Source organism: Anser brachyrhynchus (assembly GCF_964034855.1).
Source record: "Anser brachyrhynchus genome assembly, chromosome: 10".
NCBI classification, from domain to species: Eukaryota; Metazoa; Chordata; class Aves; order Anseriformes; family Anatidae; genus Anser; species Anser brachyrhynchus.
In genome coordinates, this window is record NC_137705.1 from 6,386,721 (window position 1) to 6,405,224 (window position 18,504).

Consider the following 18,504-nt stretch of genomic DNA (forward strand, 5'->3'; position numbering starts at 1 on the left):
TGGGACCGTGGGGGTGGGATGGAGAAAGCAGGGGTGGGATGGAGAAACGTGGTGCTGGGGGGGGGGGGGGATCTCAACCAGAGGTGCTGCTGCTGAGGGCCCTAACAAATGGCTGGGCTGGCCCTGAGATGCTGGAGGGATGGGGTCCCTTGGTGTGTCTGCCCTGCCCAGGGTGCATTCATCTGCCCTGCTCTTTGCAGACAGCCGTTACTCTTCACATCTTTACAAAAATAAAATAAATACCAATAAATGCTGACTGCCAGCCACAGAAGGGGAAAATCGTAAAATTCAGTCTTCCATCACCAGTCGGCTGCCTGGGCATTGTGCTGGCGGGGGTGTTTTGCTGAGCACGTGTGAGATAACCTGCTTTCTCTGCTGCAGTCCTCCTGCAGAATACACCAGAGGATTGTTAACATCAGCCAGATACCTCCATGCTACGGCTTTGTAGCGTAGTCTGGACAAAAGGTTAAATCGGGCAGTCATTGCTGCGGTGTTATTTCCTATACGACACTCTGGAGAAAGTTCAGTATCACTTAGTTAACTTTTGCAGAGCCATTTCCTGTAGGTTTTGTTAGAGAAAAGCTAGATTATATGTTTCCAGTTGCAGCAGAGTTATTTTCCCCTATAAAATGCACTACAGTTTATTTTTACGCGATTTTCATTGGTTTGCAAAAGGCTTGGGAGTGGGGGGAGCCCGTGTGTTTGGGAGATTCTGAAAGGTTTTTATTTCATACCTCGCTTGCTGTGACAAATTGAGGAAAATGCATTTGTTAATGTGGCGTTGCTGTAGCAGAGCCAGGCTCGGAATTCCGATTACATGTCGGAGCGGGCTCCCACGCTGGTCGGGGGCTGGAGAGCTCAGATCCTGCTGCGGGCAGTGCCTGGTTCGGGAAGGACTGCAGCAGATAGTCGGGCTGTGAGCTGCCCCCAGGAGAAGCGTCTCCCCTTGGCTGCTTTGGTGGGGGCCGTTTGTTGCCCTCTTCCTCCTGTGAATCCAGTCCTGGGCGCTGGGAGGGGCTGACAACGATACAAACCTGTACTTTTTGTAATGCTGGTAGGTCTGTGGCTTCGCAGCTGTGGTAGTGAATCGCATAGGTGTTTCTCATGCGGTTTTCAGCCATGTGATGCGCTCTTGCCCTTGGGTCTTGTTGGACTTGTCACTTTCATTACCTCTCCTGAGAACCCCTGGTGAGGTGCCTTGGGTCCTCCATCATGTGACATCTTGGGATTTCATCTCCTCTGTGTGCAAAACTCAACTCTTTTCTATCCTGTGTGCTCAGAGCGAGGTTTTCCACAAACCCCACGGATTTTCAGACCCTTAGGAAGCGGTGTCATTCCTCCTCCTTACCCTTCAGAGGTTAATCTGCCTGCTCTCACAAGGGCAAGGTTTGAGTTCTCCAAGCCGTGAGCACACCTGTGGCCCTCCCCACATGATAACAAGCCTTGAGAGCACTGTCTGCCTTCATTTTTTTAAAAAAAAAAAGAATTGTTTTTTGGAGTGCAAGGTGCCAATGCGGAGCCAGCGTGCCTCGTGAGAGGCGCAGCGTGAGCGGTGAATGGCGAGCGCCCTGGCACGGCGCCCGGCTCCCGAGGACCACTCGGAAGAGCAAAAAGGGCATTTCTGCGCTTGGCCTAATTGGAGTGTTAGCTTTTCTGTCTGCACCGCAGCCAGGCGGCCACCCAGGCGGAGCTCTGTTCTTACTGGGCTTATTTCTTATTCTGAGAGGCCGTCGGGCAGCTTTGAGCTGGCACCGACTTTGGGTTATGCCTGAGTGGGGCAGCCTTGAAGCAGGAGGGAAGGACCTGGCGTTCTTTTACCACCGTCCTGCAGAAGTTGTCGGATGAAGCCTTCCTCCAGATACTCCTCCAGATGAAGGGGTTCCCTGTGGCGGAGGCCAACTGGAGCCTCCGCTGGCATGTAAGCACCTTCTGGTGGGCAGAAATACAGCAAGACATCTGGTCTTAAATGCCAAGTAGAGCAGCGTGATTCCAGGAATAATAGTTAAAAGAAGATGAAATAAGCTTATCCAAATACCTTCGGAATCCAGCGGTTTCCCAAGAGATTGGGTCCTTAACTGCTTCCTGTAGCAGAAGGCTAAGGAAATGTTCCCCTTCTCATCCCGCTAGCCTTCTACAACGTGGAGAAGATAAAAATCTATGGAAGAGCAAGTTTGGTCCTTGGTTCAACCTCAGTAATGTCTGCCCACCCTGAATTAGCTGTGGTGCCTTCAGCTGCGAAACTGCACAAGCCTGAGGGAGCTCACCGAATAATAAATCGGGTGTACCTCCAGGGAGGCGACAGCGTTATCCTTTGGGGTGGATGAGAAAACACCTTGCCCATCTGAAGGCGAAGGGTGCTTTGGTTTTGGGGCCTGGCTGATGCTAGTGTGGGGTTTGAACCCACCTGGGAAGCCACACGCTGCAGCCTGTGGAAAACAAGGTCTCTGTTAATCCTGGGATGTCCTGAGATACCAGGTTCCAGTAGGAAGGACTTCCTAAAATTTTATTGGCTGCAATTTTTGCCTTTTTCTCAGTCTTTCTACTGTTTGAGTTGCGTTAATGAAGTCTGGCTTTGTAAGTGAAAGGAGTTGAAAAACAGCACTGATAAAAACTGTAAAGCTCTCAAACATTTCTTTAAATAACGCATTTGTAAAGGATGTGGCATTGTATGCTGGGGCTGAGTGTAATGAAGATGTATTAGTGCTCTTCACAACTGTCATAAGCTGTACAGCTGTCCCAGTCTCTGATAAAGCTTTTGTCTGTGTACCTAACCATGGATGTGTGATCTCTGCATTCCTACGGATGTGTACATGTCTGTGCAGTGGTACATGCACCTGTAAATGCACATCCTGGAAGTCACATACATGTGAAAGTTGTTTGAGAAAACACCATTTTGTGCTGTTCTGCTCCGAAATCCTCACAGGTATCCTGCTGCTGTCCCAGCAGTAAGCACTATTGAAGGGGTTAGGGAAAAGTGTGAATGCCGGTGCTGATAGATGGCCCTGCTCTTAGCACTGGGGCAGGCTCTTCTCCCAGCAGGAGATGTGCTGTGGACCCCAATTTGCAAACTTCCCCATCACACCACCGCCTCTGCGATGTGTGGCTTCAGCCCCTTGCTGCTGCCGCAGCTGCCTGCCATCGAGTGCTGCACTTTGTGGTTTGGGGGGTGAAGGAAGCTGTCAGTGCTGCGTTCAGGCCGTGTGCAGAGAGAGCAAGTTTATCTAGAAAATAGCTCCGCTTAGGACGTAAAATACGGAGTAAATTAACTTGAAAGTCTCTTCTGGCTTTTCATTGTCAAGCGAAAGGTAGTTGGGTAGATTTATTTGCCTTGTTTTGCAGCAAATGCGTTATATATAGCTTGGCTTTCGTTTCTCTTGATCTAGGTGGAAATGGTTCCTTTTAAATGCAGCCTTTCCATCTTGGAGGTCAATTAAAACAGGTTGGAGGTCAGATAAAATAAAGGGGCAGAACATTTGCTGCTTCGTGCATCTATTTCTGTAATGTTATCAGTGCATGTGGTTTTATTTCTAGCATTTTGTTCCAGGGCTTCCTCTAAGGCTGAACAAATTGGAAGCTGTACTGCATCCAACTGACTCAATTTGGGGTTAGAAATCCATTAAATTGCTTGGTGCTTTATTGGCAATATAAAAGTGCTTGGAATGAGAGTGCATTATGATTGGACATTGATTACTCGAGAGAGGAGGGTGGATGCCTGTGTTAACCACACATCTCCAGCTAGGATGGCCAACTTAGGCGTTTTTTTAGCTTAAAATGTGCATATTTTGCCCTTAAAATGCCGCTCGCTATTACAAAGCAGCTATTTTTAAACTGAAAATGGGGAGCTGACTTCCGTATGTTCTTCATGCCTCAGGGGGAGTAGAGCTGGCCATGCAACCCCCTGTGCTGCCGGCGTGGGTAACCAGTCCTGGACGTGGGGCTTTGGGGTTATATGCGTGCCTCTTTGTGTGCAGGATCTCTGGAGTCAGTCAACCTCTGTCTTACAGCCCATGCATTGAAAGCTTGAGGGAATGTCCTCGCTGGGTTTGGTTTCAAACTGAAAAACCGTGTGGTGGGCACAGCACGGAGGGCAGCGCGGTGATTCCCATCGCAGGGGGATAGCGGCTGCGGTCGGAGGGGATTTACCCCACGATAGGAAGCTGCAGAGTTGGCTGAGTGTCTTGGGACCTCGGTCATTGCCACCAGGTGGGAACTGGGGATGGACTGATGGCCTTGATACTCAGAGGTGGTTTGCCAGGCTGGCTGCTTCGGCTGCGGTCAGCTTGTGCACATTGCAGCAGATGTAAGGAGATGGCTGGAAACCCAAGTCGCAGCGTGCACACTTTTGAGCTGGCCATGCAGCAGATGCACTGGTGGCTGCTGAGCACATGAAGGAGGGAGCGTCACTAGTGGGACCGTGGCATAGCCACGTGTGAGAGCCACCCCCCTGTCTCTGGGAGATGGACGCCTTGCTGCTCTTGCACCCTTCTGCTGTTCTAGGGAGGTGATGCACAGCAGTGTTGGAGAGGTTTGGGCTGCAGTAGAAACCCTCCCGCTGTTTTTCTAAGGCTTTTTTCCCCCCCTGCTCTTTGCCTGACTAGTTTTAACCAGCACACAAACATTCCTTTGTGCCGCTTCCAAGCGAATGTGTTTTTTGGGGGGAGATTGGCCCTTCCTGATTAACTGTTAATAAGAACGGTGAGGGAACCAAGCGCCGGGTACACGCTGTGGGGAGGTCACAGCCCTCCCACACCACTAACAATTGACTGGGCTGGGGCACAGGCTCTGTGCCAGCCAGGGTGGCTTTTTGGTGGCAGCTGGTGGCACCGGTGGCTGGGGTACCAGGATGAGGGGCTCTGCAGAGGGGCAGTGCTGGATGCACACCAAAATTTCAGCATGGGTTCGGTGCTTGCCCTCCCCAGCAGCTGGGGTGCTGTTGGCAGCACGAGAGCTGTGCCCAGGAATGTGTTTGAATAACACTTCTGATGGACAAACTGTGGTGGTGGAGCGCTGGAAAAACTTTTTCTGAGCTTACCAGAAACACTTATGGACATGGCTGCGTTCTTCAGGGATTCACGTGGTTTCAGAGCACGTTACGATTCTGTGTTTTGGTAGGAAATGTATCTTAAAAATATGGGTTATTGGATATTATTGAATGATTGTTGGCCTCGGATGTTTTCTTAAACTGTGGAAACTTCTGAACAGTGCGCAGGGAGTTTTTCTGAATTATCTCTTTTCCATCTGCGCTCGACCTGCAGCCCAGAGCAGGATTTTGCATGGTCATGCAGCGGGAGGCTCGGGCTGCCAGGCGCTGAGCGTGGTGCTGCGGGTCTTTCCAGGCACCCAAAAAAGCCAAAGGTTTGACGAGGTTTATCTGCTGCAAGTACTGGTGAAAAATTACACGACTTTTAGGTGAAAATATTTGCTTTGCAGGAGTAGCAATACCCGAAGCAGTAAATAGCACTTAGCGCTGATTTATCAATGCAGCTCTTGTGCGTTATTGTCGGTTAATGGAGGCTTAGCAGTTGCTGTAAGGTAGGCATACAGTAAATTATAGAGTTGTTAATCCTCGATAAATTGGTTTAGTATGTTGAATACACAGTGGGGAACCTTAATTGAAAATGCTCGTGCAGGAGTCGTGGCCTTTATCGATTTTTCCCTAGGAGACACGGTGGTGGTGGAAGCGGGAGCTGCTGGGTTCGCGTGTGTCCGAGTGGGGCCTCCAGCCCCCCGGTACAGAGGAGCGAGGGACTTGCCCCCCAGTTTGGGTTTTGGGATGCGTCTTTCTCACGAGAGTAAGCAGCGGATTAATTAAACAAAACAACGAACCCAGAACAAACACTATGGGGATCTGGGCAGATTAAGGGTGGAGCTGATTTGTGGGTTTAAAAACTTCCACATCCTGATTTTCCTTCCAACTGCTGTACCTGCCACAGGTGGCAAACCTGGATTGTTTTATGTTAAATTTAATACGTTTGTTTTTATTTAGATGCTCCTGGCCCCTTTGAATTTTTTTTTTTTTGCCTAGAGGCAATTCTTGCAGCTGATGGCTCAACGTGTTTTGGAGAGAACCTGTCTCCTTCAGTCAGTGCAGCTTAACAGCAGCAAATAAGGTGAAGAATTGCTGCAATTAAACACTGCTCTAAGCCGTGCAGCATCCCCGGTTCCCTGCACACAATACTGCCTGTGACTGGGCTGTCTGGTTCAGGGCAGAGGAATATGCAGCCATAACGGGAGCTTTTGTAGCCTTAGTCACTGCAGGCAGCGTGGCTGCTGCTATTATTTTTTTCAGAAGCAGAGAAAACTGAATGCTGTCACACCTCCTTCGTGCTTGCCACGCTGTGCCCTCTTCTGCTGGCTGCAGGGAGAGGAAGGTGCTGTCCCTGTCCCTGCAGCAGCTGCTCCCCGTCCTCGCTCTGCCATTGATGGCTTTGGATGACTTTCAAATTGCTTTGCTTCTTGAAATCTCACTTTATTATTATTTTTTTGAATGTGGAGTGGTTGAAATAATGAGAGCTCTCATCAAGTGGACTGGTTAAATGAGTGTCCTCGCTGTTCTCCTGCTCTCGCTGGGGCATAGCAAGAGGTCTGCAGACACCTGTTACCAAGGGCTTTGCACATAGATACGCAAGCACAGTGCAATATGTGCAATTATAGAGGGAAAGTTGAAGCTGATCTTCTTTTCTTTGGGGAAAAAATTAAAACATTTGGGGTGTTTTGAGGAGACAGTCTTCCAAGCGAAGCCAATTTTTTTCTTGTTTTGCTAAGGTTATTAAAATAGGAAGAAATAAGATCATAGGTTTTGTCAAAACATATTTGTATAAACTGAACGGGGCCTGAAATAACCTGACGCTGCCCTTTTAAGAGATGGATAAGAACGGGAATCCTCCTGGTAGGAGCCTTAGAAAGCCCAGCTGAGGCTTGGTGCTACCCAGCACTTCGTGCAGGAGCCAGGGCTGAAGATGGTATTTGAAGTTATTCAAAGATGGCTGGAGGAATTAGGGAGCTATCTCAACCACAAGTTAAATTAAACTGCAGACTGATACAATGGGTCTCGGTGATGTGGTTTTAATTAGTATTCTTTGCATTAATGTCTGCATGCATCTGCTGGGATCAGCGTGGTATTGATTCTTCGGTAATCATGCTGCAGGAATTTCCTTCAGACGGCATTGTTAGTCATGGCTGGGAGCGAGTGATTCATGCTGCAGCTTTCTGGGTGTCTGGATGACCTCTCAAAGTTTGTCTTCACTGTCAAATTAGCTCATATTATGGCTTGAGGGTTGCCCTTAAGTTGACTCCCTTCTGCACATAAAGCCCCTTATATGAGTGTGCTATCAACCCGAGCTAATCTGCTGCGGATTTGAGCTCGGGCACAAGCAAAGCCTCAGCTGCTGGCAGGATCTGTCTGATGGGGAGATCTTTGCCCGTGAGGGCTGCTCATCCTTCCCTGCTCCTCCAGGGTTCCTCTCTCCCCTCCAAAGCGCCTGCAGCAGCCGGCTGGGATGTTTCCTGCCTTGCACAGGCAGGGCTCCTGCTGCGAAAGAAATCCCCAGGAGCTCAGCTCACCGCAGCCATGGGTGCCCCAGGCTTGCTGAGCTGAGTTTGGGAGCGGTGGGACAGGGGTGAGTGAGGGCGATGAGCCAGCCGGGGGTGCAAGAAGCTGTGGTTTTCCACCAGCTCAGCAGATGGATTCGAAGGGCACGCAGGACTGGCTGTGGCAGCTGGTGATGGCTGCAGTAGCTGTTCAGCTGCTCTTGCCCCAAAGGAGTAGGTTTGGGACTTCTCATGTTCACGGGAGGGGGGAAAAACCCTAAAGCCGCTCCTTTCTGTCCTTACAGTCTGTACAACTGACCGAACCCTTGCAGTCCCTTTGATTGCTTTGTGCCTCAGTGTTAAGCCTTGCATGTCACTGCTTAGGAGGACTCCGCTATCTCTCTGGGAGTCAAAAGCTTCTTTAAAAGAGAAATTCAAGCGTGCTTTCTTCCATGCACAGCTGTATACTTGTTGCACAGGCGACGTGTTCCCCTGGCCCCCATCTCCAGGCTTACTCAGCTGCTGCCATGCTTTTCATACCCAATCAAGTGTGCACGGGGCCTCCATGCCGGGGCTGTAGAGCCCTCCACAAACATGTGGGAAGGGGCTGGTGCCTATTCAGCGAGCTGCGGACTAGGCAGCTATCTTTCGACAGATTAGCCAGAGGAATTTCTATTGCAGGGCTCGATTGTTCAGGGCCCTCGGCTCCCTTTTGTGCAGGAGCAGTGAAAAGTTGTGTTATGACAATGGTTGACAAAGTGTTTAACGAAAGCCGCAGTTGGCAGCGGCAGAACTTCGAGCCATCCTCCTTTTTCTCCCCCCTGCCTGTCATCAAAAGGTGCAGAAACGCTTTTGACATAATCTTCCACGCTGACAGATGCAGGGGTTTGATGTGCGGGTCGGAAGCCTCCGCCTCCCCGAGCAGAACTCAGCCATCATCGTGGTGAGCCGCGACCAGGAGCCACGAGTCTGAGTCCTTTGTCTGGCGAGCCAGCCAGACACCTCTGTTCTCCAGAGAGAGGTGCCTCGCTCCACGCTGGGCAGGTTCCCAACGCAGAGCTAAAACTTGTTCGTGACCTCCCAGTGTGCCCCGCGCCTTGCCTGGGGAGCCGGGATCGGCATCCCGTGGGTCAGCGAGCTGACCGATCCCCTCCTTGGCAAGCACGGCTCACTCTGAGACAGCACTGTGACTTTTGGGAAGTGGTGTCAAGGCAGGCCCTGTACCTGGTTACTTAATAAGGCTTTCCTTTGAGTCTCTGCCGTGCTCAGTGATCCACAGTGCCACTTTCGTAATGCCAAATAAAGACAAACACTGCTTTCTTATTTAATTAGAGACTGGAATGGATAAAACAGATGGCAGAGGGCCCTTCCCATATTGATATAACATGCTCTTGGTTCCTCATCAGGGGCATCTTACTGACAGGAGGGGGAAAACCCTACACTCTTGGATTAGCCTATACAAGGAAGACTTAGTGTATGTAATGGGTAAATAAGGTGCAGAACACTTCTCGTGCCACTAAATCAAAATATGCCTTAACAAAAACCACATTACACTAGCTTCTGTTCAAATGAGGGGTAGGGAAACAAGCTGCCCATTAGGAACTGCTCAAGCTGGTGCCTCTGCTCTGTCTTTGTTATCTGCAGAAGCTTCTGACCTCTGTAGGATGCTTCCCTGAAGCTGCCTTGGAGAGGTCAAAATTCCTTCCCACGAGTAATTGAACAGAACTGTGTCCGTGCAGAAAAGCAGGCAGGACAGCAGCAGACTGCTATCTGTACAGGTGTGCTTCTGCATTTAGGCATTGCTAACCCTCTTCGGGTGCAGGTGCTGACCACACACCAAAGCTCATTTCTCCTGTAAAGCTGCTGTAAAACACTGTAGATGATGATGCTTTGCAAACTGCCGCTTCGAAGAGATGCCCATCTGGTTTAGGGAGAGCCCTACCCTGGGATAGAATAGGGTTTGGGCTCCGGGTTTCGTGGGCTCTGCAGAAGACACTAAAACACTGATGGCAGAAGTGTTTGCTCCACGAGAGCTGTTGCACTGCTGCGCAACTGAGGTAGTGGAGTATCTGTCAGATCAGGAGGCTCCACGAGAAGGAGCATTGCACTATGGCAGAACAGAAGTGTGACCGTTTCCAGTGATGGGACAGCCATGCCCCAAGCTCAGCACCTCCATCCAGCCTACGCTGCTGGGATGCTTGTTGTGGAGAAGCTGATCCGGTGGGGACGTTACAGCCCCTGCTACGCTCCGTGTGCTGCCATGCATTTGGGACCTGTGCTTTGCGGTGGGGGAGCGCCGCGTGCACCCATGACCTCAAGTTTCGAGTTCCCTTCTGTATTTGCATTACTGGAACGCAACCAAGACTGAGACCTCATTTCATCAGCATCGGGCAAACCAAGACAATACCTACCTCAATTTTATTTACAGTCTAAATAGACAAGACAGACAAAGGGTGGCTGTGGAAACAAAAGCTCTGGAGAGGTGATGTGACATGACCCGGTCACACAGCAGGAGATTAAGAGAGCCAGGAGCAGACTGAGGTTTCCTGACTCCTGGTCCCAATGATCTATCAGAGCACGTTAATTCTTTCTCCAATTTGCATGCTGTGACTGGCATGCCAAATACTGTCTAGCGAGGGGATCTGGGTTCTGGGAAACACATCCCTTGCTTGCTAATGCTGCAGGCGACAAATTGCTGGGCATTTTAATGCAAGTTAAAATACAGCGATCTCAGAAATGGAATAAACTGTTTGTTTTGGTGTATCTATCTATTTTCAATTCTCAGGTTTATTTTGCACTGACACTGTATTTTTGTGTTTCATTTTCCCCACCGATTTTTTGAACGGCATGTTATACGTTTGGTGAGGACAGATAGAGATTGGAGTGGGTAGCATGGGGCAAACTAAAGACTCGGGCATACAAGGTGGACTTCACCTGTATTTCTGTAGCAAGCACTGGAGAGTCTGTTGGAGTAGGCAAAATACTGCTGTGCTCTCTGAAAAGCTGGCTGCTTGTGCAATCGCTTTGATGTTCAAACTTCTCAAATAGCAACAACAATAATCAGAAAGTTGCTTTGGAAGATGTTAGACCATGGCCATGAAATCCTTTAATCTGCTAAGACTTTTGTTTTTTCGCTTTTGAGCTTTTGAAGGTCACGTCAGCATCACTCAATGTTTGAGCATTGCCTAAGCCAGGGATCTGTTCCCTTTGACTAGTGTGCAGCTGATCAGTTTGGTGCCTGTGATCCTCAGTGCTTGGGTAGTGAAATAGCCTCTGAGCTTATTGTGGGGAAGTGTTTTGAGGATATTTTACCTTAAAAAATGCAAAGATTTGCAGCTATAGAAGGCATAGAAATACATTAAAACAGATGGATTCAGACAGTTATGACCACGCTAGCACCATGGCTGTATTTTCCCTCTTATAGTACGTCACTAATATTTCTGTGTCTGCTTTATTCCTACTGCGTTGAGCCTATAGGACATTACTTGTTATATTTTCTTTTTTTGTCTGTATATTAGACAGGACAAGCTCCAACCTGATTTTGCTGTGTGGTTTAAAAAAACAAAATAGTAGTAATGTAATCTGTGGGCAAATTGCACTTTAATTCGTAATTGTACTATGAATATGGACTTGGCTTTCAAACGCGCTCCGAGTTTAAACTGCAGTTTGACTTTTATTTAGACAAATGCCTTTGAGTTCATAGTGAAATGGATATCTGCTGTAGGCTGGTATTGATTTAAAGGTCTCTTGAGTGTTTTAAAAGACGGTAGGGGCTCATAGGACAGCATATTTTAAAACTAGATGCTTGGTTAGGTTTTACACTCCAATGTTGCTTTAGGCCTAGATTCTGCTAAAGGAATCCTGAGCTGTTGATTACTAGAGCTTTCTTTCACGGCAGATATTGGCCAAAAAAAGTGGTACATTTTGGGTAAGATGCAAGGAGCAGTCTTGGGTATTTCTGAAGTGATGGGGAACAGTGCATGCAGACAATTACCGTGTGAAGGGAATGCTTCGAGGACTTCCCATAAAACGCGTTGTAGAAGGGCAGGTGATCAATAACTGCTTTTTAGCTCAAAAGAGGCGTTTATCACTTCCTGCTAAGCACATAAAGTTGGTGATCTTTCAAGTCTTGGTGCTTGGAAGTGTCACTGTGGGTCTGAATTCCTCTTTGCGTTGCTGTAGGCCTGAATTTTCCTCTGCGGGGTGCAATGGAGTATGTCAGGCAGGAGGTCCCTGTGCCATGGCAGCTGCTCTCTTGCCCATCGGTGGGGCCCTGGTGACTTGGGGCCTGTTCAGGCTCCAGGCCCGCTTTGGGTACTGTAGGCACAGCTTTAAAGCAGAGAAAATACACAAACCGGGGAAGATTGGCCAGTTTTCCAGTCAGACTGGCTTGGTGGTTTGAATAAGCAGCTGAATGTTTGAGGGCTTATCTAAAATCAGGCCATGAATCTTTTGGGTCGTGTTCAGAGGTGCAATAAGAGGGTGTAACCTCCCTGCAGAGGAGACAGGAGGGTTGAGTTTTACCCAGGATAATATCCTAGAGCAGGGTGTGGAGCAGGATGAAATTAAAGCAGGTCCCCCTCACAATTTCCTCGCAACTCCTTGCGGTTGCTTTCCTCGCTACCGCCCATCAATTTGCCTCCTCCCTCTTTAGATTACACACTCACAGTAACATGCCAACCCTGCATACATCACGTTAATTAGGACACTTGTTAATTTCCGCATCATTAGTCACTTGGTCTTTAATTGATCTGTGCTCTCCCGGTAAGTCCCCAAGTGCAGGTTTGACCTGTGTGTGGTGTGCTGACAGGGTGCCTCTTGGAGGGGACTTGGCTGTTGCAGCAGAGCACAGCAAAGGTCTTGCTTTTGGCGTTGCTTTCTTGCCACTTTCAGCATTATTTTGTCGGTTTGCTCTCCCCAGCCACCCTTGCAGCGCGTTCCTTCCAGAAGCACGTTAAATAGTTGCTCTCCCAGCAGGTTGTTTCCAGATAATACAACCTGTGCCTCAGCAAGGTGCTATAACGTGATCTAGATGTGGGCTGTCTGTAGTTAGAAATGGTTGGAGTTGTTGAGGAACAAAACCTGTAGTACAGTGACCAGCTGAAAGCTGTTATCACCGTTAGTGGCATACTAATGACAGCTTGTTAGAAAATGTAAAATATATTTACGTTGACACATAGGAAGTGTACCTACCTATGTGTGTGTTTTGTTTGTATGTGATACACAGTGGTACATAAAAACACCCTGTATAATTATGTCTGTAAACTATTTAGGATAAGCTTTTTTTGATTGTTTCAGTTCAGACTTCAATTTGTCAGGAAATATCCTATTCATCTGTAATTAGTTGTGTGGTTGTGAATAACCAACAGAAGGATGATAATGTAATTGTGTAATATAAAGACAAATTAACACCACACTAATGCAAAAGAGCATAAAGCTTAGGGCAAGCTAAATAACATTCTGATCACAGAACTGAAGTAACTCATATTCAGCAGAAAAGTGCCGCCCTACTGTGTTTGAGTACTCTTAAAAAAAAAAACAAAAACACAACCTACCAATTCTCAGTGCAATCCAGAATAATTATGATGAGTGTGTTTTGCTGAGTACAGCGACTGCATGATGCTCATCCTGTTCTCTCTTACTTTAACAGAAACCTGAGCTACAACAAGTTGACGGAGATTGATCCTTCTGCCTTTGCAGAGCTGTTGAACCTGCAGGAAGTGTAAGTATTTAAGTGTAAGGCTTTAGTTTTATTTTGCAAAGGCAGCTTATGGGACAGCAGGAAACTGTATATAGTTTCCCAAGATGGTATCTGCCTTTAGCCAATTTGATTGAGCACATCTGGCTTGGTGTGGAGTTTTTTTATGTTGTACCTGTACTGCTTTTTAAAAAGTAATCAATTAACAAACACAACAGCCAATTAAAGCAGCGTAGCTGTTATTGGAAATCACTGGTGTTTGCTTCCCTCTGTCTTGTGCAATGCTCTGAGGGAGCAGTTCAGCTAACACACCTGTACATACACACAAAGCTCCTTGCTGAAAGGATAACCCTGAAGCAAGGCAGAACAGCCTGGATTGTGATATCTGATGCCAACCTAACCCAAATCTCCCAGGAAACAAAGGTGTAGTGTAGTGGATAACAAAGCACTTAACTGTGTCTCCTCCTTTCTTAGACATTTGTATTCCTTTTGGAACCAGGACAAATTCTGTTTGAAGTCTGCTAGGACAGCCTAAAACAGCAGAGCTGTCTTCTGCTGTGGTGGGGGAAGAGAAGGAGCCAGTGAAGGCTGGCTGCAACAGCCAGAAGGCTGGCTGGTGGAAGGAAATCTTGCCTGGGGAATGAATGGCAGGGTGTCCTGCCTCCTGACCTGTGTAAATGCTCGGCAGTTGTGCTCGCAGGGCTGCTGTGCTTGTCAGCTATTTGCAGCAATTTCTGGAGCTCTGATTTTGGGTTCTGAAAAACGAAAGTGACTAAAATTGTAAGCGGTGGGTTGAGGTAATGAGCTCTCATTTGAATGTTGAATTGCTGGCATACTTGAGGTTTGGGCTGTGTTTGAAGAGCTACTGATGCCTCATGGGAAACTGAAAAAACATTTCCTTTCAGAAACAATGCTGTGCTCTGTGAATATCGTTCATTTTCTCTTGTCCTTTGTCTGTTTTCATTAAGTGTTGGCTCTGGGGCTTGCGGAGGGGCCAGATCCTGTGATCCTTAAATAGGCAAAGCAGTCTGCAGCAGTGGGAGCTCTGCCTGACTAATGCCTGCAGGATTGGACTGTGGGGATTAATGCAATGTATCTCCACCTGCCTGATTGCGCGCGGCTCCCCTGCTTAAACAAACAGCAGGGACTTGCTGGGGATCGTGACAAAACGAGGAATATGCATGGGGAGCGAGCGCGGTGCTCGGAGGTCAGCTTGTTGTGATTGCCTCAGAGAGCAGGAGGGGAGGGAGAAGAAAGTGATGTAGGTGAACAAATCGTTGCCTATGGGACCTGTCTTCTTTAAACTGCGGAAAGCCTTAAATTGCTCTGTGCTTAGAGAATAGAATCACAGCCCTGATCCCATGAGACTTTAGAGTTATCCTAACATGATTGTGGCTTAGCAATAGCTTTTATTTGTGGAAGTGCCTGCAGGTGTGTGACTGGGAGCACGAAGCTGGGAGATTTGTATGGCTTCTGGTAGGGAAGCCCCCGTGCACAAAGTGCTGCATGCATTGAGGGCAGGGTGGGCTCTGCACTGAACATGAAAAATGTCAGGGTTTGGGGGAGGTAGGCAACGCAGCCTGAAGAGTGATGGTGCAGATAACAGCAGCTTGCTGTTTGAGAGGCAGGGTTAGGGAAAAGGGAGGCAGCGGATAAGTGAATAGGAGGGAAAGGGAGCAGTCAAATGGGAGACAGAAAGGGAGGCAGAGGTCTGGAGCAAAGCCTGGAAGGCAGGCTCTGGAAAGTGTGAGGGAGAAGCTCTGTTAAAAGCCCTATCTACCAATCTTGGTTGCTTTTGAATAACAGCTAAACCACAGACCACTGAAATAAACTGCGTTTCACAAGGAGAACCACATCTGTACTGCCAGAGCATCTCTTTCTGAGTTTTTAAGCACTTTACAAACATTCATGAAATAAGCATCATGCTGTGGCATGTCTTGAGAGCAAGTCAGTGTTTTGCTGTGCGCGCTGTGCTGGGCAAACCAAGTCACCCTCAGGGAACGAGATTGCCCCAAATAATAGATGCATTGATAAGACCTGAAACCTCCCATGATGCTTCAAACATGGAGCCCGTGATTCCTAAGCATTACAGATGGGGCTCAAAGCTCTGTGTGTGTGTGAATAATTAGTGCCATATATTTTGGAAACCTTTTGTTTGCAGACATTTTCGTAAAATTCAGGGAAAACTGGAGATCTAAACCTCATAGCTTATCTTGGATGCTCTGTTTTGATTTGCTAAGATTGTAATAAAGCAATAACAGTACATAGGCAACTGGCTTTTTTATTGTTTTTAGAAGCTTTTTTTTTCCTTAGAACTCTTACTTTGTGTAAGAGGCAATTCAGTAGCTCAAAGTGATATCAACAGCAAGATCCCATATACTCAGGAATACGTAGCTGTGTGCTGAGGGAAGCTCAGGTAGAAGGGGCTGCAGCGTGATGTTACCTCCCTCATTCAGGACATCTGTACTTTCTCCCGTGTCCCTTCCACAGTTCCCTTTTAAAGACACCCCTATCATGTGCCTTGGCTGCAAGGATAGGAGGGGGATGTTGCTGTGGAGCAGCCCTCTTGTCCTTTGTGGGGTTTCCTCAGGTCTTATGGGATCCTTGAGAGTGATGGCTACACGACTCTCAGGTTTTCCAAGCTCATTTTGTAACAAAGAGGTAGTAACTGTGCTAAAATTCCTCTACAAACAACTCACCTTTTATTTTCTAAAGTGCCTTTCACTGAAAGCTCTGGAGAGCTGTGCTATTTTTGAACAGGCTCTGTTTCAGCTTGACACCAGCCTGGCAACTGGGCTAAATATTTTATACAGGTGGCCCCCTCCTACCTTCCCTTGCTATCCAGGGGCAGCAGGTTTGTGTCCTCAAAGGAGAAAGGAGAATGTTTAATTTTGTTGAGCCTGGTTGTTCTGTTCTTTGTTTTTACTATTTTGTTGCTCTTAACGTGGGGGAAGGGGGAAGAGGAAAGGGAAATCCCAGAGAAATACGGAGCTTGGCTGTCTCCTCTGCATCAGCAACTGGTGACTGTAAGCCAAGAGAAAATGAGGTGGGAGAGCTGCTTTCTGACTGCGCTGTTTAACTGAGATAGGACACTGATAGTTGAAGATCCCACTTACGTCACAGGAAGGTTTGGACACTTGTTAGATCCTGGTTGGTGTTAGAGCTGCATAACCAGAGCTGGCCCAGGCTGTGGGAGGGTGAGCCCAATTCTCCTTCCCCTTGTGCGGCTTTCAGAAAGAAGCTGGGCTGGATGTTAATGTAAAATATGCGTCTCAATGCTTTTTCCAGCCCGCTTTGCACTGTTGAAAGCTCTAGACCTTTCTATGATATCAGTAACAATGAGCTTTTAGTTGCAAAGTAGAGCTCCTTGCTGTATTGCAATGCCTCCAGCTCTTTTCCCTTATGTTTTAAGGTAGGGGTGTAATGTCAGAGGCAGAGCTGAGGCTGAGAAAAGCTTTTATCCCAGCAGTACCTGGAACTCCTTATGAAATCAAATGCAGCGCCTGCTCTCAGAGGAGTCAGGAGGAAATTCTGCCATAGATGCATCACTGCCCTCTCCTACCTGCCAAAGATATTTTTTAAGTGCCAAAAAAAAAAATCCCCAAACAAGACCAGAATTTAGGATTTCCCCAGCTCATGCCCAGGGCTTAGCACCCCTCAGCTGCACCACATTCCTCTGCTCTTGCTTTGTGGTTGGATGCATCTGGATGTGATTTTTGAGGATTTCCTGGGAAGGGGTGGCTGGGGAGCATGGTCTGCGAGTATCGGGGTGCTTTTGAGCCTTCCCTGTGCAGGGGAAGGGAATAGTTTTAAGAGGAGCAGAGGGCAGAGACATGGCAAGACCCTGCCGATCAGCTCAGCTGGGGGCCCAGGGAGCTGCCACCCTGCCCAGCTCGGCCTGGCAGGGGCTTGGGTTTAATGGCTTCAGCATGTGGAGGCGGGAGGTGGGGGGGCAGCAGGATGGCTAAGAAATTAGGTAATTTTCAAGCAGCCAGACAAGCGACTGTTACAGTAATTAATTGACTAATTCACCGTACAAACAAGGGCTCTTTAAACCAAGGAAGAGCCGGTCACATGGCGAGGATCTGTTTTCAGTCAGAAAAACACTTCAAACATTAGGCCATTGAGGGGGACATTTTTGTAACCGTGTTTCCAGGAGCGGGGCCAGTCTGCAATTGCTATTAGTCCTGTGGGGCTGCCGGGGGCTGGCTGGAGCAGGTCACCTGGTTTTGGTGGCATTTTGGTGCCCAGTGCCAGTTTTTGCATGTTTGTGGCCAGCTCTGTGGTGCAGCCCCTGTGGGATTTCCAGAGCCAGGCCTGGCACAGGGAGGAGGCGGTGCGGCCTGAGGGCTGCCGTGTCACCCCTGCGGCCTGGCCGGGCATGGAGTTGGTGGTGGTGGGGATGCGAAGTCTTGTTTGGATAAATAAGGTGTTGTGGGAATGGTTGTGGAAGCTGTCATTTAGTTATTAAACAGTTGGAATGAAGATGTGAAACTCAGATGCAGATAAACCCCTTGAGATGGAGACCTCTGCCAAAAAGCTGGTGTTCCCGGTGGGTCAGTGAAGACAGATGCCCAGCTCATGCAGACCTCCTTGTAGGCTCCTTGCCTAAACGATTAATTTCTTCTTGTTGCAGGCGACTGAACAACAACGAGCTGACCACCATTCCCTCCCTGGGACCTGCATCTTCCAGTGTCCGTGCCCTCCACCTGTGAGTTGCTGCGGCCTCATTACTTCTGTCTTTCTGCTGTTGTTTGTGGGGTGGATGTAACCGCTGCTCAGTTTCGTGTGTCACGCCCGCTTCTGCTAGCTCTTCAGATTTCGGTATCAGGCTTGATACCTTAATTAAGAAACATCTGGAGTTGAGATTTGTGAGATCGTGTGTGATAAATGTGCTGTTCTAATACAGCTTGTACGCGCAGGGCACAAGATAATGCTTGCAGGCTGATTAGAAATCTGCAAACTCTAGTGCAGATCATTTCTCTGATACTTAATTTTATGGAGTGATTCAAAGTAGGCAACCATAATGTCCGTCTGTCAGCACAGCCAAGTCTGTGTAAATGTCTCCAGAGTCTTAAAAGTCACTTCTTTGCCAGTCTGGGTTCCAGCATCTGGCTGGAGTGGAGCTGCCCAGGATTTAGCGAATGTTAACTGATTTGAAATATCACCTTTTGGCCTGCATGTCAGCAGAACCCCAATGAAAAATGATTATAGCTGTGATTAATATGAAGGGTCCATTGGGTGGTGTCCCGTCACAGATAAATACGGTGAGCAGT

At 48.1% G+C, this 18,504-nt stretch overlaps 1 protein-coding gene across 1 annotated transcript in view; it reads left to right on the forward strand.

Annotated features, from left to right (window-relative positions):
* LRIG1 (leucine rich repeats and immunoglobulin like domains 1) overlaps positions 1-18,504 on the forward strand; it is an 87,578-nt gene that overhangs the window by 19,676 nt on the left and 49,398 nt on the right. The window contains exons 2-3 of the mRNA XM_080606404.1: positions 13,181-13,252; positions 17,865-17,939. Of these exons, the coding sequence (XP_080462530.1) occupies positions 13,181-13,252; positions 17,865-17,939 (147 nt within the window). The remainder of the gene's footprint in view (positions 1-13,180; positions 13,253-17,864; positions 17,940-18,504) is intronic.